This window comes from Tamandua tetradactyla, chromosome 19 (assembly GCF_023851605.1).
Source record: "Tamandua tetradactyla isolate mTamTet1 chromosome 19, mTamTet1.pri, whole genome shotgun sequence".
Taxonomy (NCBI): domain Eukaryota; kingdom Metazoa; phylum Chordata; class Mammalia; order Pilosa; family Myrmecophagidae; genus Tamandua; species Tamandua tetradactyla.
This window is the reverse complement of record NC_135345.1, coordinates 17234836-17251149: the sequence shown is the minus strand read 5'-3', so window position 1 is coordinate 17251149 and position 16314 is coordinate 17234836. Positions and strand designations below refer to the sequence as shown.

The 16314-nt window shown below is 40.9% G+C and overlaps 2 protein-coding genes across 2 annotated transcripts in view; one reads left to right on the top strand and one right to left on the bottom strand.

Moving 5' to 3' along the window:
- The window catches only part of FAM184B (family with sequence similarity 184 member B), a 162644-nt gene extending 160400 nt beyond the window's left edge, over positions 1-2244 (top strand). Inside the window, exon 18 of the mRNA XM_077137121.1 lies at positions 1069-2244. Coding sequence (XP_076993236.1) covers positions 1069-1162 — 94 coding nt within the window. The 3' untranslated portion in view covers positions 1163-2244. The remainder of the gene's footprint in view (positions 1-1068) is intronic.
- A 6238-nt stretch (positions 2245-8482) lies between these two features.
- Positions 8483-15214, bottom strand: MED28 (mediator complex subunit 28). Its single transcript, XM_077136478.1, has 4 exons — positions 15015-15214; positions 12529-12595; positions 9951-10063; positions 8483-8699 (listed from the first exon to the last, which is right to left on the bottom strand). Exons 1-4 carry the CDS (start codon positions 15171-15173, stop codon positions 8502-8504), a joined length of 537 nt encoding a protein of 178 aa, XP_076992593.1. The 5' UTR covers positions 15174-15214; the 3' UTR covers positions 8483-8501.
- Between the last annotated feature and the right edge of the window lie 1100 nt (positions 15215-16314).

The window sequence follows — 16314 nt, the reverse complement described above, 5'->3', positions numbered from 1 at the left end:
GAAGATAATACAGCACCTATCTCACTGGACTGATGGGAGATTAAAGGAATTTAATCCATAGGAAATGCTTAGCACAGGGCCTGGCACAGAAGCCCTCGGTGTATTTTCACTACTATCATTAAGGTGATTTCTCAAGACATTGCATCACCTTGAAATTTTAAGGCCTGTTAATCTGATCATGCATGATGAGCTCAGATATTTTTCTAGAACCCCTTTTAGTATGTTTCTTTTCCTGGAAACTTGTGATTTTCCCTTTTGTTAAGTCTTCCTCCTATCCAGTCTTCCATTCAGGGGCAAAATTTTTAATTCTGGGCTTTGAACTTGGCATTTCAGAATGGGCCCCTTCTGAAGTGTTTCAGTTCCGGAGGCCCTGCCTGCCTGGTGGCTTTTGATCAAATGTGGAGCCGCACGCCTTGATGAATGTTGAGCTGGCAGGTACTCCCCTAGAGGTAGTGAGGGGGGTCCAGCCCTGTATCACAGCTGAGGAAACTGAGGTGCAGAGTCCAAGGTCACAGTCCCACGAACAGTGCCAGAGCCAGCTCCTGACTGTGGTCTCAGGCTCACTTCAATGTTATGCTCCTCTTTTCACAGCTGTGCGTCCAGTGTTTTATATGAAATTTCCCCAAATGCCAGTACAGGTTTACGGTATACCCTCTAGCCTGTTCTCCCCTTTTCAGTTTACTGGGCTAATTTCCACAGGTAGCTTTGAAAAAGCCATAAATTGTAATGCTATTACTGTTTGTTTCTTTTATCTTTATTTCTGGGATTTCCAGTCTAATTTGTGTCTGAAATAAATAATAAATGTTGCAAAATGCATCTTGTTAGTATAGTAACCACTAAGTCTTAGATGAAACACTGAACAACTTTCTGATTGCAAAGCAGGAGTTAGATACCCCTCCCCCTCATCCTTTACCTTGTTTCTAGCTAAGTCATATTAGCCAGTTCCATTCTAGTGTCTTCTGAAGAGTAAAAGAAGTGGTTATCTTTCCCCAGAAGACAGAGGGGTATTAAGTTGTATATTGAGTATTTTTAAAACTTTTGATATGAGAACTTTTTTGTTTGTTTTAGGACACAGGATGGTGAAACAGCCCAATCCAAAGAAGCCCAGCAGAAACAGGGCTCTGTGCATCAGGAATGGTTTACCAAGTACTTTTCTTTCTAAACTGAGCTTCTGGATCCATCACAAGGAGGACATTTGAAAAACATTTCTTCTAAAATATCTGATTAAGGGATGGAATTATAAAGCCAACCAACCAGATAATCTGCTTGTACTATGATTTGATGTCTAAAACCAGCTTTGGCATTACATTTTATACCAGTGGCTAATTTAAAAAGTTCTTTACCATTAAGATACAATGAACCAGTGTTATCAAAAAGTACCCATGGGGATATATCACTGTTACTAAGGACTACTTTTTTTAACTTTGTGTTACTGGTGTCTGTAGATCCTACTCTGCTTTGCAGAATATCCAACTTTGTGATTTCCATCTACTTAAAAAATGGTTTTGCTTTTCCTGAGGATGCTCGTCATCTCCACTCGAAAAGTTGTTTCTAAGTAAAATGAATAATTGCAAAGATGCACATCTAACTTCAATAGGAAGAGGAGTAAAACAAAGTTCAAAATAACAGGGAAAGTCATTAAAAATGACTAGGAACAGATTGTAGCAGGCCCTGGGCATGCTTGAATGGAACTCTTTGACTTCTCAAGTCCACGGCAGGTGACAGAGGGGCTAACACCTACCTCATACAGGCTTTGCGGATTAAGCAAAATAACGTGGGTGATGGTTATCTACCGTGACTGGAATCAGGGACTGCAAGAACTTTTCTGTGAATAATTGAGCCTCTCCCCATCATCTATCACAATTCCATGGTTGTACTGACAACTCGGGAATTTATGAAGGTTTCTAGACCACATGCTCTTTAATGTCATGGGTCTACTGAACCCTTCCCTGGTCTTTGGGTTTGGACCATTTGCCTCGTGTCGCATTTGCTTCCCCTTGCATGGACTTTCGGTAGGTTCAAGGGAACCGGGAATGGTTGCTCACGGTGCTGACCTTGCTCGCAAACCACACTGAATGCTTTTAACCTTTGGTGGAGCGATGAGGTTTAACAAAACTCAATACAACTTTTAGTGAGCAAAATACATTCTCAATCCTTTGGTGCTGGCCCTGCACGTGGCCCATGAGACAGATGTTTATTCTATGCACTGTCAAGTCTTTGCTCTTTGAATAAAACTCCAAACAACTGGACAATAAAAATGGTTGTGATTTGTATTGCTTTTGCATAAAGATAAAATTAGATGCAGAGCTTGGGAATAGGAAGGTTGTTACACTATCCTCAACCACATCAAATACTTATGTCACTTTGAGAGAATGCATTTATAGTACAACCTAATTAAAGGTTAATTTACAGTCTTATCTCCACTAAGATAATTCTTTAAATGCAAATGTCTCTTACATGTAATGTGCTGTATCATTTTTCAGTATCAAGTATCAAGTATTTTTCTTATCATTTTTTTTCCTGTTTAGGGTGAGCAGTTAGGTCTGTATTTTTTTGTTTTACATGAAACTACCTTCAGCCTGCTCTATTTGTGTTGAAAATTTTCCCACTATTGTACAACTTCTAATGGCTGTACCACTGCCCCTTGTTAACTCAGTAAGATAACTGCTACAAAGCACAGAATTTTGTTGACACCTACATCTGTTTTGACTCCTTTCAATTTGCAGGTGAATGAAAGGCTGTTAAATTTCTAGGTTTTACCTGCAATGACTAGGTTGTTTTCTAAATCTTTGCATGCTCCTGTTAAAATTCAAATTTGAACAAATTTTGTTTAAATTTAAGAGTTAATTGAATTAATTCATGAACTGAGGAGACTCCAACCACCATGGGGTAAAGGAGTTCCACGGAATAAAAATGGATTTTTGTAAACAGAGTAAGTGTAAGAACATTGGGAGAGAATTTTTACTGGTTAGTGCATACTATATTTGGTTATCAGGTATGAGGAAGTTAGCTGATAACTTATCAGCTGTATACAAATTTGGTTTTCTGTGAGCTGTCATTTACAGAAAATATGATTTGTTTTGCTAATGTGGGGGCTTAGCATGGGTGCCTTCCATTAAGCCTACTAGATTTTATTTATCAATTTGCCCCTTTTGTTTCAGGCATTAGCTCCAGTCTCGGTACAATCTGCTGGCTTTAGATGGCTTTCATAAGTGATCAACCTTGATTACAGATTTAAAGGTGTTGGTTTTGTTCTCTTCATTCTAGATGGACAGATACCATTTGACAAGATGGCTGGGTTTAACCGTTTAAAACATTATAGAGAGGATACAGCACACCAAGTAGACTATTAGGGTTATTATGAGTAATAACGTACCCAGTATTTGGAGTATGCTTCTGAGCCAAGGACCCTAGAACTCAAATGAACTCAAATCAAAGAACGTATCTGAGGAAGGACTTGCTTGAACCATGTGCCTTGACTATTTTATCTGCTTTTCGACTTCCCCAGAAATGTTTATCAAGGATAACTCTATTATCTAAACCTTCTAGCCAAAGAATCTAAGGATTTCTGTGGTACAGCAATAGCTTTTGCAGTGGAATCAGCAATTTCTCCTACTGTTACAGATAAATTTCTGACCTGCTTAAGACAAAATTATGGAATTGTTTTTGTTTTGTCTTACTTTATATCTTGGTCTCAGAGCAACTTTGAAGTTGGTATTCCGTAAGAATGACATGGCTTTGCTGTGTTAGCCAGCTTCTGGATGTCAGGGGCTGGGATTTTTTTGTGTTGTTATTTTCTTTTTCAGGAGAAACACCAAATAAAGGAGAGAGGGAGTAGAAGGCAGGGAACCTCAGCGTGTGATGCAGGTTTGACAACAGTAAAACGAGGGGCAAGAAAGATTTGGGTAGGAAGGCCTGAGGGTGCAGGGCAGCTCTGTGGAAGTCAAGCTGAAGCAGCTCCAGAGAAAATAACTCCAGAGAGTTTTCTATGTTCATCCACCAACAAGATGTAATTTTAATAAAAAGTTTCCATACAGACAAGAATGACAAATTACTATTTACTTGAAGACAACTTCGAATTTAGGAAAGAAGTAGCAGTAACTTGTATGCATATCAATTTTAAATTTTTCACTATGCCCCAAGTACAACAGTCCCCTATCTTTCTATCAAGACCCGCTTATTTGGAAAGATCTGTTTAAAACTTATTTAATCAGTTCAGGTTTTAATCAAGAATTCTAAAGCTGCCAATCAGAACTTCTAATCAGCCTGAGATAACCAGGTTAACAACTGTAAAATGATATGTGAGTAAAAACTTTAACTTATATATTCTAATTGAGGAGATATGTTCAGTTTTTCTAGCATCAAAAATAATGAAGAGGTATTGTTAACCTCTGCCAGGGGTTCACTGGCCTCAGGCTGGGAATCACAGGTATATATGCCAGACACTATATGTATACATCCACAGGAATGAGAACTAAGGATTAAGTATAACAGGCAAACAACATATGGGCCTTGTATATTCAAAAGGGAATAATGAGTGCTTGTCATGGGCTTCAGAGCAAGGGGCAGAGATACAAATCACTAAACCATGAGGAGAACCAAGCAAGGGTGGCATAAAGTTAAAGAGCACAAAGCCCTGGGATGGCAGAAGGGAGGAGTTTGGAGGCTTCAAGGCCTAGGTGCGACCTGAAACAGTCTAGGAACGAGGAGTAGGATGTCAATGGGTGTGGGAAGGCGCCTTCAAGACTGGAGAAAACAAACAAGCCAAGATACCAAGTCCCAGAAGAAATGCAGCCCATTCAGAAGACAACGGAGGGCTTGTTTTGGGTAGAGGGATGTAATCTAAGGAGACTGTATAAATCAGAGAACCAAAACCTCACCCAACTAATACCAAGAACAATGCTGTTCTGTATTTCTCAATAGCAATTCAACAGACCACGAGGGGGCCTACAAAATAACAAGAGGGTAAAACTATTCTCTAAGACTAAGGCTTGGTATGCTTTGTGCAGTAATTAGATGACTACGGGCTACCCTGCTGCCCAACTCCCAGCCTGAGCCAAAGTTCATTGGAATCAGTACCATCCATTAGCGGGAACCGTCTTGAACCTCTGAGGAGTCTGGCCCCTGGCCAAAATCCTATATATGATCACTCAGGCCCAGTTGTAACTGAGAAATCAGGATTTAAGGGATGATTTTGATTACTTATTCATTATATAGATACTCCTTTTTGCTTTGGGGTATACTGGAGTAAACTGAGGGTAATTCCTGAAATCCCTAAACTGCAATCCAGCTGCCTTCATCTCTGAAAATGATTATATAGCCCTTATGTTCTGCCCCCGTGACTGTAAAAACCTTGTGGTTAAACTTCATTTGTACCCAAGTATCCAGTTTTTCAACTTTAAAGTCTTATAATCACTAAAGACAGCCCCTAAAGTTTACTAATGAAGGGTCTTGGGTCAGCCCAGGACTAACCCAGCCCAAGCCCAAAGTTATCTTGAAAATTGAGATTGGATCTAACCAAAATGGGCCCACCTGACACGTGCAGTAGCTTAGACTTTAACCTATAGGTCACCTATACCTCATTCCACCATTTTCTTAATTCATTCTGTGACTAAGCAAGAAATCAATCTGTGCATGCTCAATAATTAGGTCATCTCTAATTACATAATCTGGGGGCCACTGTGCTTATTATCCTAAACCCTGCCCTTTTTCTCTAACAAAAACTATCAGAATTAATGCAATTTGGGGAGACAGAGTTTGGGCTGATAGGCCATCTGCTCTCCTACTCCATGCCTAGCAATAAACTTAATTTCTTTGAAATCCTGGTGTCTTAGGAATTGGTTACTGAGTTCATCAGGCAAAAGAACCCACAGCCTTTGTCTGGTAAGACAATCACAGACAATTACATAGGCTTTTTACCAGGCAGACCTCCCAAGAGGAAAGGTGTTCTCCCCACTTGGAGCACAGCCAGTGCATTGCAGTTTCCGAAGGGAATTGCAGTCAAGGACTCAGATCCCTGGCTGGCCATACTGTTAGGCCTATCTCCATTCCTAACCCACATGCCTCCACATCAGGGAGCCCTCAGCCAAGGCCTTCTCAGGAGGCTCTGCTGAGACCTTTTTATGGTGGGGTAGGGGGTGGGTGGAGGCGAAAATATTCTTCTTCACTCTGACTCAGTACTCAGTACTTTTTCACTCCTAGTCTTTGCCCTTCTCCCTCCCCTCCAGGTCCCTATAATGGCAGGAGTCTTGTTCAGGTCTCCCTTAGCAGTGAAACAACCCTTATTATCTGTGCTGATCCACCTAACCCTTGCCCAGCGCCATTCCATGGAGAAGGATGGAGCACTAGGACAGCTGGTGCTTTTTTCTATCTAGCCTCTTGCTTATACTATAACAGTAAGTGTTGAAAGATTAGACTATTACTTTTATTTTGGCCTTTTTCTTAAGTGACCACCTCTACACTGTCAGCTGAGCTCTCTCCATCAGCTCAGCTCTTGACAAACTGGCACAGTGAGCAGGGTAGTGGGCTAAACACAATGCCATAATGGAAGAACAGAAGGCCTGAAAATGCAAAGGGCACTTCACCAATGGGATGGATGCTGGTGGAGTCTCCAGGGCCCTCTCAGATGGTGCTGGTGGATTCTTTTCAAGATCTGAGTGTTTCATGGGGCACTTTGCCAATGGGTCTTGGGATGTACCAGGGGAAACTATGGGGCATTCTTGGAGAATACTAGCAGACTGTTTACAAAGCCATTTAGTTCTGAGGAAGACTACTGGTCCTTCTCTTTAGCCCGACTCCCCAGCAAAGTGTACTCAATGGGCCAGATTAGAGAGCCAACAGAGGGGTCCAAAGAAAACTGCGGAAACAGTCCCTTATGCACTACTTAAGGCCCCCCAACAATGGGACCAGCGGCAGGGATGGTGATGGTGGTGGTGGTGGTGGTGGTGGTGGTGGTGGTGGGGTGTTTAAGACAAAAAAAAAAGTGATAGCAAAGCTTTTCAGGATTCAAGCCTGACAAGAAATGCTGCAGTTAGAGCCATCTTAGCAGGGCATCTGGAAGACCATGAATCTACCTACCTCTATTTTTGGTGACTCAAAGACTATGGCTCATAGACTGGCTTTTTGGTAAGGCCACTGGTAAGCTCTGGACTGACTGACATATAAACCAAACCTGCCTGTGGGAACAAAACACTTAGATAAAAATCAGTTCTGCTCCTAATAAGCTTATAATTGCCCGTGTGAATGCTTACCAGAAGGGCCTCTATGCTGACAAAGTGAAACGTAACCAACAAGCAGACTGTGCTTGTTAGTTAAATGTGGAAAACGAATTGGCCTCCTCCCCAAAGCAAGCAGATATGCAACAGATCACCTCCTGAATCCACAAGAGGATGACCCATGGAAATTCAAAACCTTCCTAGGCTGGGACTACACACAAGTTGCTATCATCAGAAGATGCCAAAACAACACGGAAAAGCCATTCCACATGCCAGGCCCTGGACCAGGCTAAAAATACTGCCCACGGACAGATTCCCCAAGCCAACAGGCTTGACTTTTACTTTCATTATGACTTGTCTTAACTGATTACTTCAATACCTGGTAGCTCAACAATCTTAACTCAGATCTGGACATCTTGTATTCCAAAAATCAAAAAGTAAATTGAACTTAACTAAACTGGACTAACACAGCCACTTCAATCCCTCATATTCACCCGTGCCCCAACTGCCATCCAATGCGAGAACAGAGTCCACCACATAATAACTGATCCATTAAGCATAACAAAATTTAGCGTATCACCTCTTTTTTTCCTCTCCACTCAAAACTGAATAAACATCCCAATAAAATGATCAATTTAAAGATCTTACTGTAAATCCACTAACCTAGGATATAATATTTCATCTACCTATTTATGAAACAGCTTCAATATAGAGAACTTCTGAAATATTACAAACATTGTTAAGTTAGATTCCTCTTCTTGAGGTAGTTCAAAGCTTCAAAACATGACAAATTCATGTGTTTTTTTTTACACTACCAATGAGGAATAAAAGGTCTACAACCAAAATCCTCACATCCTGATTCCCAGGCTAGTTTAATTTTCACCCTCAGATCATACGAATTAATCTAAAAACTAGAAATATATACATACAAAAAAACAACAACTCAAAAGTGTTTAAAAGTCACAGAAAAACCAGAAAATAAAAAAAATAAAAAGAAATTTTAAGTGGCATTATGCCAACAGTCTAAACTTAGCTAAAGACAAAAAAATTTACTTGCTTTACCAAAGCTACAGGTATTTTAGAAAGTACTAAAGAAATTAACAGCTTATAAAAATAGATTAAAAACTGTTCAGGTGGAAGTGTAAAATTAAAACTATCTCATTTCCTGTCAAAGACTTCTTTCAAAATGTCAAATCCACAAGAACTCTTGGATTGCAAAACCATTCTTAGCTTGATCAAAAGTGATATCATTTTTAGGGTGATCCATGTTGTTCTTTTTTTTTTTAATCAGGTTTGCTTCATAGGTGCAGGGATATTAGCAGATGCCTGCTCGAGGTAGGCCAAGGACCCTTGAGGGATTTCAGCAGGCTTTTTGTGCTGCCCGTTGATGTCATCCAGCACCTGCTGCCAATGCCTCAGTTTTGTCAAATGTTTCTGGACCAGGGCATCTTTACGCTGTAATTCATTCCTTAGTTCTGAGACGTCCTACAATGAAAGCAATAGAACAAGTAAAGCAACCTCATGAAAAAAAAATGAATGAATATAGCTCTTAATTTGTTAAGGGCACTAAGAAGGGAATTCAAAACAAAAAGAATCAAATAATATTAAGCCTGCTTTTCTGCTCAGCTCTATTACTTGAATAACACAAAGCAACGCTTCCAACGAAAGCACGTCTAATGCTGAGATTTTTACTTTTAATTATCTTTTTAAAAAAATAAGTAATAAACAAGCTGTAAAATTCAGAAAGTACCAAAAAATCAGTATCTTTTCCATTCTGAGGCAAATGCTGAGAATCTAAAACACACATTAAAACTGTTAAAAAAAATCCATAACCACTATATTATCAATTTAGATTATAAATGTTAAAATATCATTTTCAAGAGCTTTATGAATTTCAGCACTGTAGTTCTTTCATAAAAACCTAGTCTTGAACATCTGTATTGTTATTCAAGCATTCAAATCAGGAAATGATTTGATATGCTAAATTGTAACATCACCTTACCATTCTACCTCTCTCAATACCTGGTATCATGAAAAAAAAAAAGAAGCTTTCTGATTAACAGGTTGACTTCTGGGAGTAGTTACTTTAAAAGCTGCCATGAAATGACATCTCAATTTAGCATTTCTCACTGGGAAAAGCTACAGCCTTTGGGGCAGGACGATCCTTCATTCTTCTCCACTGCAGGCAGTTTAGTTTCCTGACCCAACCCACTAAAGGTCATTAAAGCTTCCCAATTTTCATGACAACCCCAACATATTTCCAAATGCCCCTGGTTTAGAACAACCAAGGTAAACAAAATCTTGAGTCTGAAGCAGTTTGGGTCACAACATTTACTTGTTCTATTCACTGAACAAAATTTGACAGAGCCCTTCATGTGTGTAAGGTATTGGATAAGTGATGGCACAAGAACTGGGGAGAGAGCACAACTCCTGTCCAAAATGCACCTACCATCTACGCTAATGGTTTTTCAACCTTTTTCAAGCAGCCGAACCTTTTCTTTAAGAAAAATCTTCCATAAGAGCCCACTGTATGAAACAAACTCTCTGCTTTCTACCTCCCACTCCCTGGATCCACTACTTATCCAAGTTGTCATGAACATTGACAACCAGCAACATGTTATACACAATCTCTAAACTCTATGGTAACTAATAGGAAAAGGGCATATCTCATTTAAAGCATAAATGGAATACGACATTTGTTCTTCCTAAAAGTTGAGGAAAAAAGTGAGTTCATACCTCTTTGATGACTTGTTCTGGTTTCTGAACAGACAACTGTAATCTTTTTTGTAGGAAAAAACATTCTGTCTGTCTCGCAATATCCAGAAATTTCTGGATACACTGATCAACACCTAAAAAAAAAAAAGAGCCCAAAATGTTAGAGAAAACATTAGATGCATTCATCTCCCTCATAAAGGAACTGTCAGCATCTCAAAATAGCACCTTCTCATAGACACATTTTCATATAGATATTAATTTCAGCCATAGCAATAACAATGCATTTCCCATTCCAACTCCCCACATGTCAATCCACATTAAACAGGGAGAGCTCATGCTTTTTTGGGTGAATAAGAGGTCTTAACACAACACAAAAGCTGTGAATTCTTCTAAAGAAAGGCAATACAGAGATCCAGCAATTAGCATTGTGATTTTCAGTTAAAACAGTATATTTAAAATATGGTACACAGAAATGGTAACACTGCTTATCTCTGGGGACAGAAATTGGGAAGTAGAGTAAGGGGGAGGCAGAAAAACCTTTTCTCTGTAACACCTATTCAAAAAATAATAAAACCTTATTGTAATGCCTGGAAACATCCTAGAGTATATTAAGCAGATAATTAAAAAGTATTGGCAAAGTCTTCTGAGGGAGGGGAGAAAGAATATGGAACTATTAAACTTTACCATTAAGGGATCCCCTGATCCCTGTCAAACTTTAGGGACACCCAAATCAATAGGCCATGCCCTTGATCATGAGGCTTACTCTTGTGAAGCTTATGTAGGTAGCGGAGAAGCTTAAACTACCTTTAGGCATGCCTAGGAATTACTTCTGGAGGGCCTCTTTTGTTCCTAAGATGTGGCCTCAGTCTCTCTAAGCCCATTCTGCAAGTGAAATCATTGCCCTCCTCCCTACGTGGGACAAGACATCCAGGGGTGAAAGTTGCCCTGGCGACGTGGGAGATGACTCCCAGGGATGAATCCAGACCTGGCACTATGGGATCAACAATTACACCCAACAAAAAGGAGGAAAAGAAGTGTAATTAATAAAGTATCAGCAGCAAAGAGAGTTCAAATAGAGTTGAGAGGCTACTCTGGGGGTTGCTCTTAAGCAAGCTTCAGTTAGACCTTGCTACCTATCATAACCTGCCAACCCCCAACCAGGACCATTCCAGTCAATCCTAAAGAACACCTAGGGCAACATTAGAGTAACTTTCCAGAAACCTAAAATCTCCAGATAAGTCCCTGATCCAGATAAGCCCTCAAACCCAGCCCAGCCTCTCCAGAACATTAGATAGCTTTTTCTCCGTACCCCATATTAGTGACAGACCCTTCCAATATGAAAGATTTAGAATGGCCATAGCCCAAACTTCCCTAAAGACAGGGATGGAAAGATCAAAGGTGATGTTGGAATTATACATAGAAGATAGGACTTAACAAATGAATATGAATGCTGAATCATTAAATTGATCTCTTTTAGTCTCCAGTATTTTAGAGCAACTAGAAATAAAAGTCTAAAATTGTGAAATTGTAACCTGTGTCAATCTCTGAAATATGTTCTACAATTAATTGTGGTGCTGTGCCTTAAAATGTACAGCTTTTTTGTATATATGTTATTTCTCACAAAAAAAAGGAGAAAAGTAGATGTGACGATAAAATATTTACACCCTCTAGCCTCCTATATTCTGGAGCAGCTAGAAGGAAAAATATGAGAGGATCATATGGTAGACCATGAGAAACTCTTGGATCTGTCCTGCAACCACCTGTTGAAAAGTGCTTTGAAAACTACTGCTTTTTTATTTCTTTGCTTTGTATATATGTTATACTATATGTGGTAGTTAGGTTCAGGTGTGAACTTGGCCAGGTGAACATGCCTAGTTCTGTTGTTGTGGATATGAGCCAATGGTATGTGAAGCTCATCTGTTGCTGATTACATCTGCAATCGGCTAGGAGGTGTGCCTGCTGCAATGAATGATGTTTGATTTAATTGGTTGGTGTTTAAATGAGATAGCTCAACGTGACACAGCCCAAGAAGCTCAGTATACCTCATCTCAGCACTCGCAGCTCAGCCCAGGCCTTTGGAGATGCAGAAAGAAATCACCCCAGGGAAAGTTGTTGGAACTCAGAGCCCTGTAGAGAAGGCCAGCAGAGACTACCCTGTGCCTTCCCATGTAAGAAAGGACCTCAGTTGAAAGTTAGCTGCCTTTCCTCTAAAGAACTAAAGAAATAAATCCCCTTTTTTAAAAGCCAATCTGTCTCTGGTTGTGTTGCATTTCAGCAGCTAGCAAACTAGAATATTATACAATATAAAAAAATTAAAATAACAATAACAATAATAATAAACCTTGTTGTTTTAAAGCAGTACTCATTAGTCTTCTTTGTCCTAGAACCACATAAGCAGCTTATTGGGAGTAATGTGTAATGTCAATTAATAAACCAAAGAATAAAGCATCAGCAATTTACAGAGATTATCTACATAAATCTTACTCCCAAGAAAATTTCTTTTTGGATACAAGCAAAGCTGAAACATATCACATACAAAATCAGCAATCAGGAACCTTTCTGAAGGCAAGATCATTATCTACAAGGAGGGAATTCTTACCAGTGCGAATTTCCTCCTGATCAGTGCCATTGACATAGTCCTGACTCACCAGAGAAGCAAAACAAGCCTGTGTGATCAAAATAATATCATAAAAGAATGAGCAATCACTCCACACATCAAAATGAAGTCATTCAATGAATTAATATTCAATGAGTTTATAGAAGTTTATTGGGTTTTACACATGCTATAACAAGACACCAAGCAAATGAAGACACATGTTAAATAAACTCAGTCCCACTTCAGTCTGTGGTGGGAGAACTGGACAAATCTAGCAGCTGGTATCTGTTGGCACTACCATATGACCTCATATCCTTCTACCCACCCCTTCTCCCACTACCTCATTCTTTACCAGGGCCTGGACCCCATTCTACTCCCACCCCCTCCCTTGATTTTTACATGACTTGTCCTCTGACCCACGCAGGACTCAGGTCCACTGTCACCTCCTCAGAGAGGCTGTCCTGACTACTTTTTCTAAATGGCACCCCTCCAGCTCATGCTTCATGCCCAAACACAGCTTTATCTTTTTTCTGCACAGTTAACTGAACATCACATTCATTCTTTTAGTCCCTTCTTATCTGTCTGCTATTAGCAAGTGAGGATTCTCACCACTGTATGACTAGTGTCTAGATTGTGACTTGGCACAAAAGGGTGCCCAATAAATACAAGCAAATGACTGACTGGAAGGTCTAAGAAAGGGACAAGTTTGGTATCACATGGATAACCAAGTCCCATTAGTGTTCTAACAGGAAGCAGTGAGAGACAGGGATGGAAGCTGGGGGGGGTAGGGAGGAGAAAGTACGAGAGCAAGATTCAAACTTTAGAGCAGCAGAGTCCTGATAACACTGAGCAAACTACATTAGGCCCTAAGGCAGTAGATCTGGGCCTAAATTTAAGCCACAAGACAGATATGAAAGTTCCTGGGGAAGCAATAAAATTCTCAAACCTGCAGTTTCACCATTTGACTTCCCCCGGGGAATTCCTGTAACAGCCCAACAAATCAGGAAAACTCAGATCACCATTCTGTATGTTACACTGCAAGTTGACTCCTGTTGGCTTTGGGATGAAGGTGATGGTACCTGGTTTGTGAAATCTGGTCCCCCGTGGCTATCAATAAACATCCCACCTAGGAGGCCAACCAATCCCAATACTGATGAACAAAACTGGGGCTGCTTCCCGCTGACAGCACAGAGCCTTTACCCGGAAGCAAACGAGACCTAGTTGATAGGTCTTAGTTTGTTTTCCTCTCTGAGCCTCAGTTTCTCCATCCATAAAAGGAGGAGATGAGACTAGACAGTCTCCAAAATTCCCTCCCACCACAAGAGTTCATGACCTCAAAATACTCATTCTATCCAAGAGCATTTACTGAGCAACTTGCTTAGTTTCAGAACAATGAGGAAGCCAGGAACTTCGAGGAGCTGTGCACAAGAGAAATGAGGAGACAAACAGGTGTAAGGAGCTAGAGACTGTGAAAGGGGAAAGGAGGAGGAGAGATTCTGCAAGAAATGTGGCCTATGAACTGAGCCTGAAGAGATTAGGCAGGAAATCACCCAGCAACACAGGAAGGGTCCAGGTATTATATCTTCTACTCCCCTTCACCTGGCTAAGTCCAAAAGCACCTTCACAGTTCATACCCTCAGTGAAGTGCTCTTTGACAACCATGCCCAGTATCCTTGGCTTCTTCTATCAGAGCACTGATCCCACAGCAAGGTACCTATTTATGCCTGAGAGCCACATCACCTCAAGGACAATCCTAGGTACTGCTCTTAAACTGACCTGTCCCTTTATGGCTTAGCACTTTCCCAAAGGCATTTCATTGTCCTCCTAGACTGAACAGATTTCTCTGTCCTTTAATCAGTTATCTCCAAATTTTAATTGTGTGTGCCATCTGTAAAAACATTTTGCCTACGTAACCTCAGTAATATATTCCTGCACTACTGCACTGTCATTTGCACTATAAAACTCACATATATAGGATTAAAAATGTGGGAAAAAACTTCAAGTCGAAGTCATAATATTCCATTTTCCTCACTAATGACAAATCTTCCAATGTGGAAACCACTAGAACCACAAAAGCACTATTTTTACCTCTCCCTTGTCTACCATCACACTCCACCTCCCGTCACTGTCACCTGCACACAACTCACCTTCCTTGCTACATGACAAACTACTGCAGCAGAACTCAAGAGTTCAAGTCATCTCTGCCTTCCTTCCTCTCTCACGTCTAGCTTTCCTCCTTCCTTAAGGAGCCGGCTGGGAGAGTGGCGTGGTCCCAAATTTGGGGGTTTGGCAAACGTGAAGATGTGTCTCCAGAATCGCGGCCACCACTCTCCATGGGGCCTAATGCTTATGACTCAAGTTCCCTGAGTCTCAGTTTCCCCAACCGTAAATCAGGCGCTGGGAGAGCGCTGACAGCTTGTGCGTGCGCACCTCACGTTTCAGGGAAGAAGGGCGGGTTGGGGGAGACAGACCCCCACGCGGCATCCTACCTCGAAAGATGACTCCAATTCGTCCACCAAGGTACTATTAGACATTCTCGGAGCCCCTGGTGCAGCGTGAAGAAGCGAAGCCTGGCCCGGAAGTCCTGGCGGGGGCGCCAAGGACCCGGGTGGCTGCCCAGAGAACATACCACCCAACGGAGCCGCCATTCCTAGAATGACTGAGAAGAAGCCAACTGAGCATGCGCAGGAGCCGCACCGTGGTCCCGATCACGTGGCACGGCGAGTCACGTGAAAGGCGGGGGTGGGGCGCCTGGAGGCTTCCTTCTGTTGCCAAGGAAACGGAGTGTTTTGTGTTTAGGCGCCCTTCCCCTGCCCCGCAAGGAGGCCGCGCGGCTTTTTCTTTAATTTTTCTTAACTTGAAGATTGAAGGCTTTGACTGGATTTAACAAGGGTTGGGTGGAGAAGAGAATTAATTACCATAGGTGGAGCGAGCCCTCTCGCAGGAGTACGGATACCCTATACCAGTCCCAGCTTTCCCCTGAACGTCTGGCATGGCTTTGCGTGAGTCACTTCTCTCTGGACCTCGGCTTACTCGATTTAGAATAGCAGGAGGGATCCCAGCGGTATCAAATGCTTTAGTCTCAGGACTCTTTAATGTGCCTACAAAGTAAATAGAACCCCAAAGGTTTTGTTTATGTAAGATATGTCTGCCAATAGCTACCTATTAAATTAAAACAAATTTCTAAAAATTTAATTCATTAAAAAAAATCAAGCCCATTACATGTTAATATATTTTATTAACAACATTAACTTTATTTTCCAAAAAGAGAAATAAATTGGTAAGAAAGGGCATTGTTTTACTTTTTTGCAAATCCCTTTCCTGTTTATTTAGTAAGAGGAGTCTATTCCTTATTTTTCTTTCCTTAGCCACCATGTACATTATCTAAGTGCTTTGTATTTCTTTTGGATTTACCCAGGGTTGAGAGCACACATAAAGCACTCACATCTTTCAGATTTTGCTGAAGGCCTGTTTCTTCATTTATAAAATGGCAGAAAGAACAAGGCCTTAGAGAGATTACTGAGAGAATGAGATTGTAGGACATTCAGTACAGTGCTTGGCATGGGCCCTGAGTAACTTGTCTTCAAAAAGGAAGTGATATGATGTGATTTACATTTAAAAATAATCTTCCCACTTGCACATATAACAGAAGAACAAGTGGAGGCAGGAAGATCAGTGAGGCAGCATTCTAGGAGGGTGGATGAGAAAGAATGATGACTTAGATGGAGGAGTAGAAGCAGAGGTGGTGAGATGTGACCTGATACACTCCCTGATTGCTCAGAAAACAAA

What these genes read in the sequence shown, in the direction of transcription:
- MED28 (XM_077136478.1), bottom strand. Translation starts at nt 15,173, where the DNA reads ATGGCGGCTCCGTTGGGTGGTATGTTCTCTGGGCAGCCACCCGGGTCC. An exon ending in AATTGGAGTCATCTTTCGAG is followed by an intron (nt 12,596 to 15,014) that starts GTAGGATGCCGC and finishes TTGATCACACAG; the next exon opens with GCTTGTTTTGCTTCTCTGGT. An exon ending in CAGAACAAGTCATCAAAGAG is followed by an intron (nt 8,700 to 9,950) that starts GTATGAACTCAC and finishes CTTTCATTGTAG; the next exon opens with GACGTCTCAGAACTAAGGAA.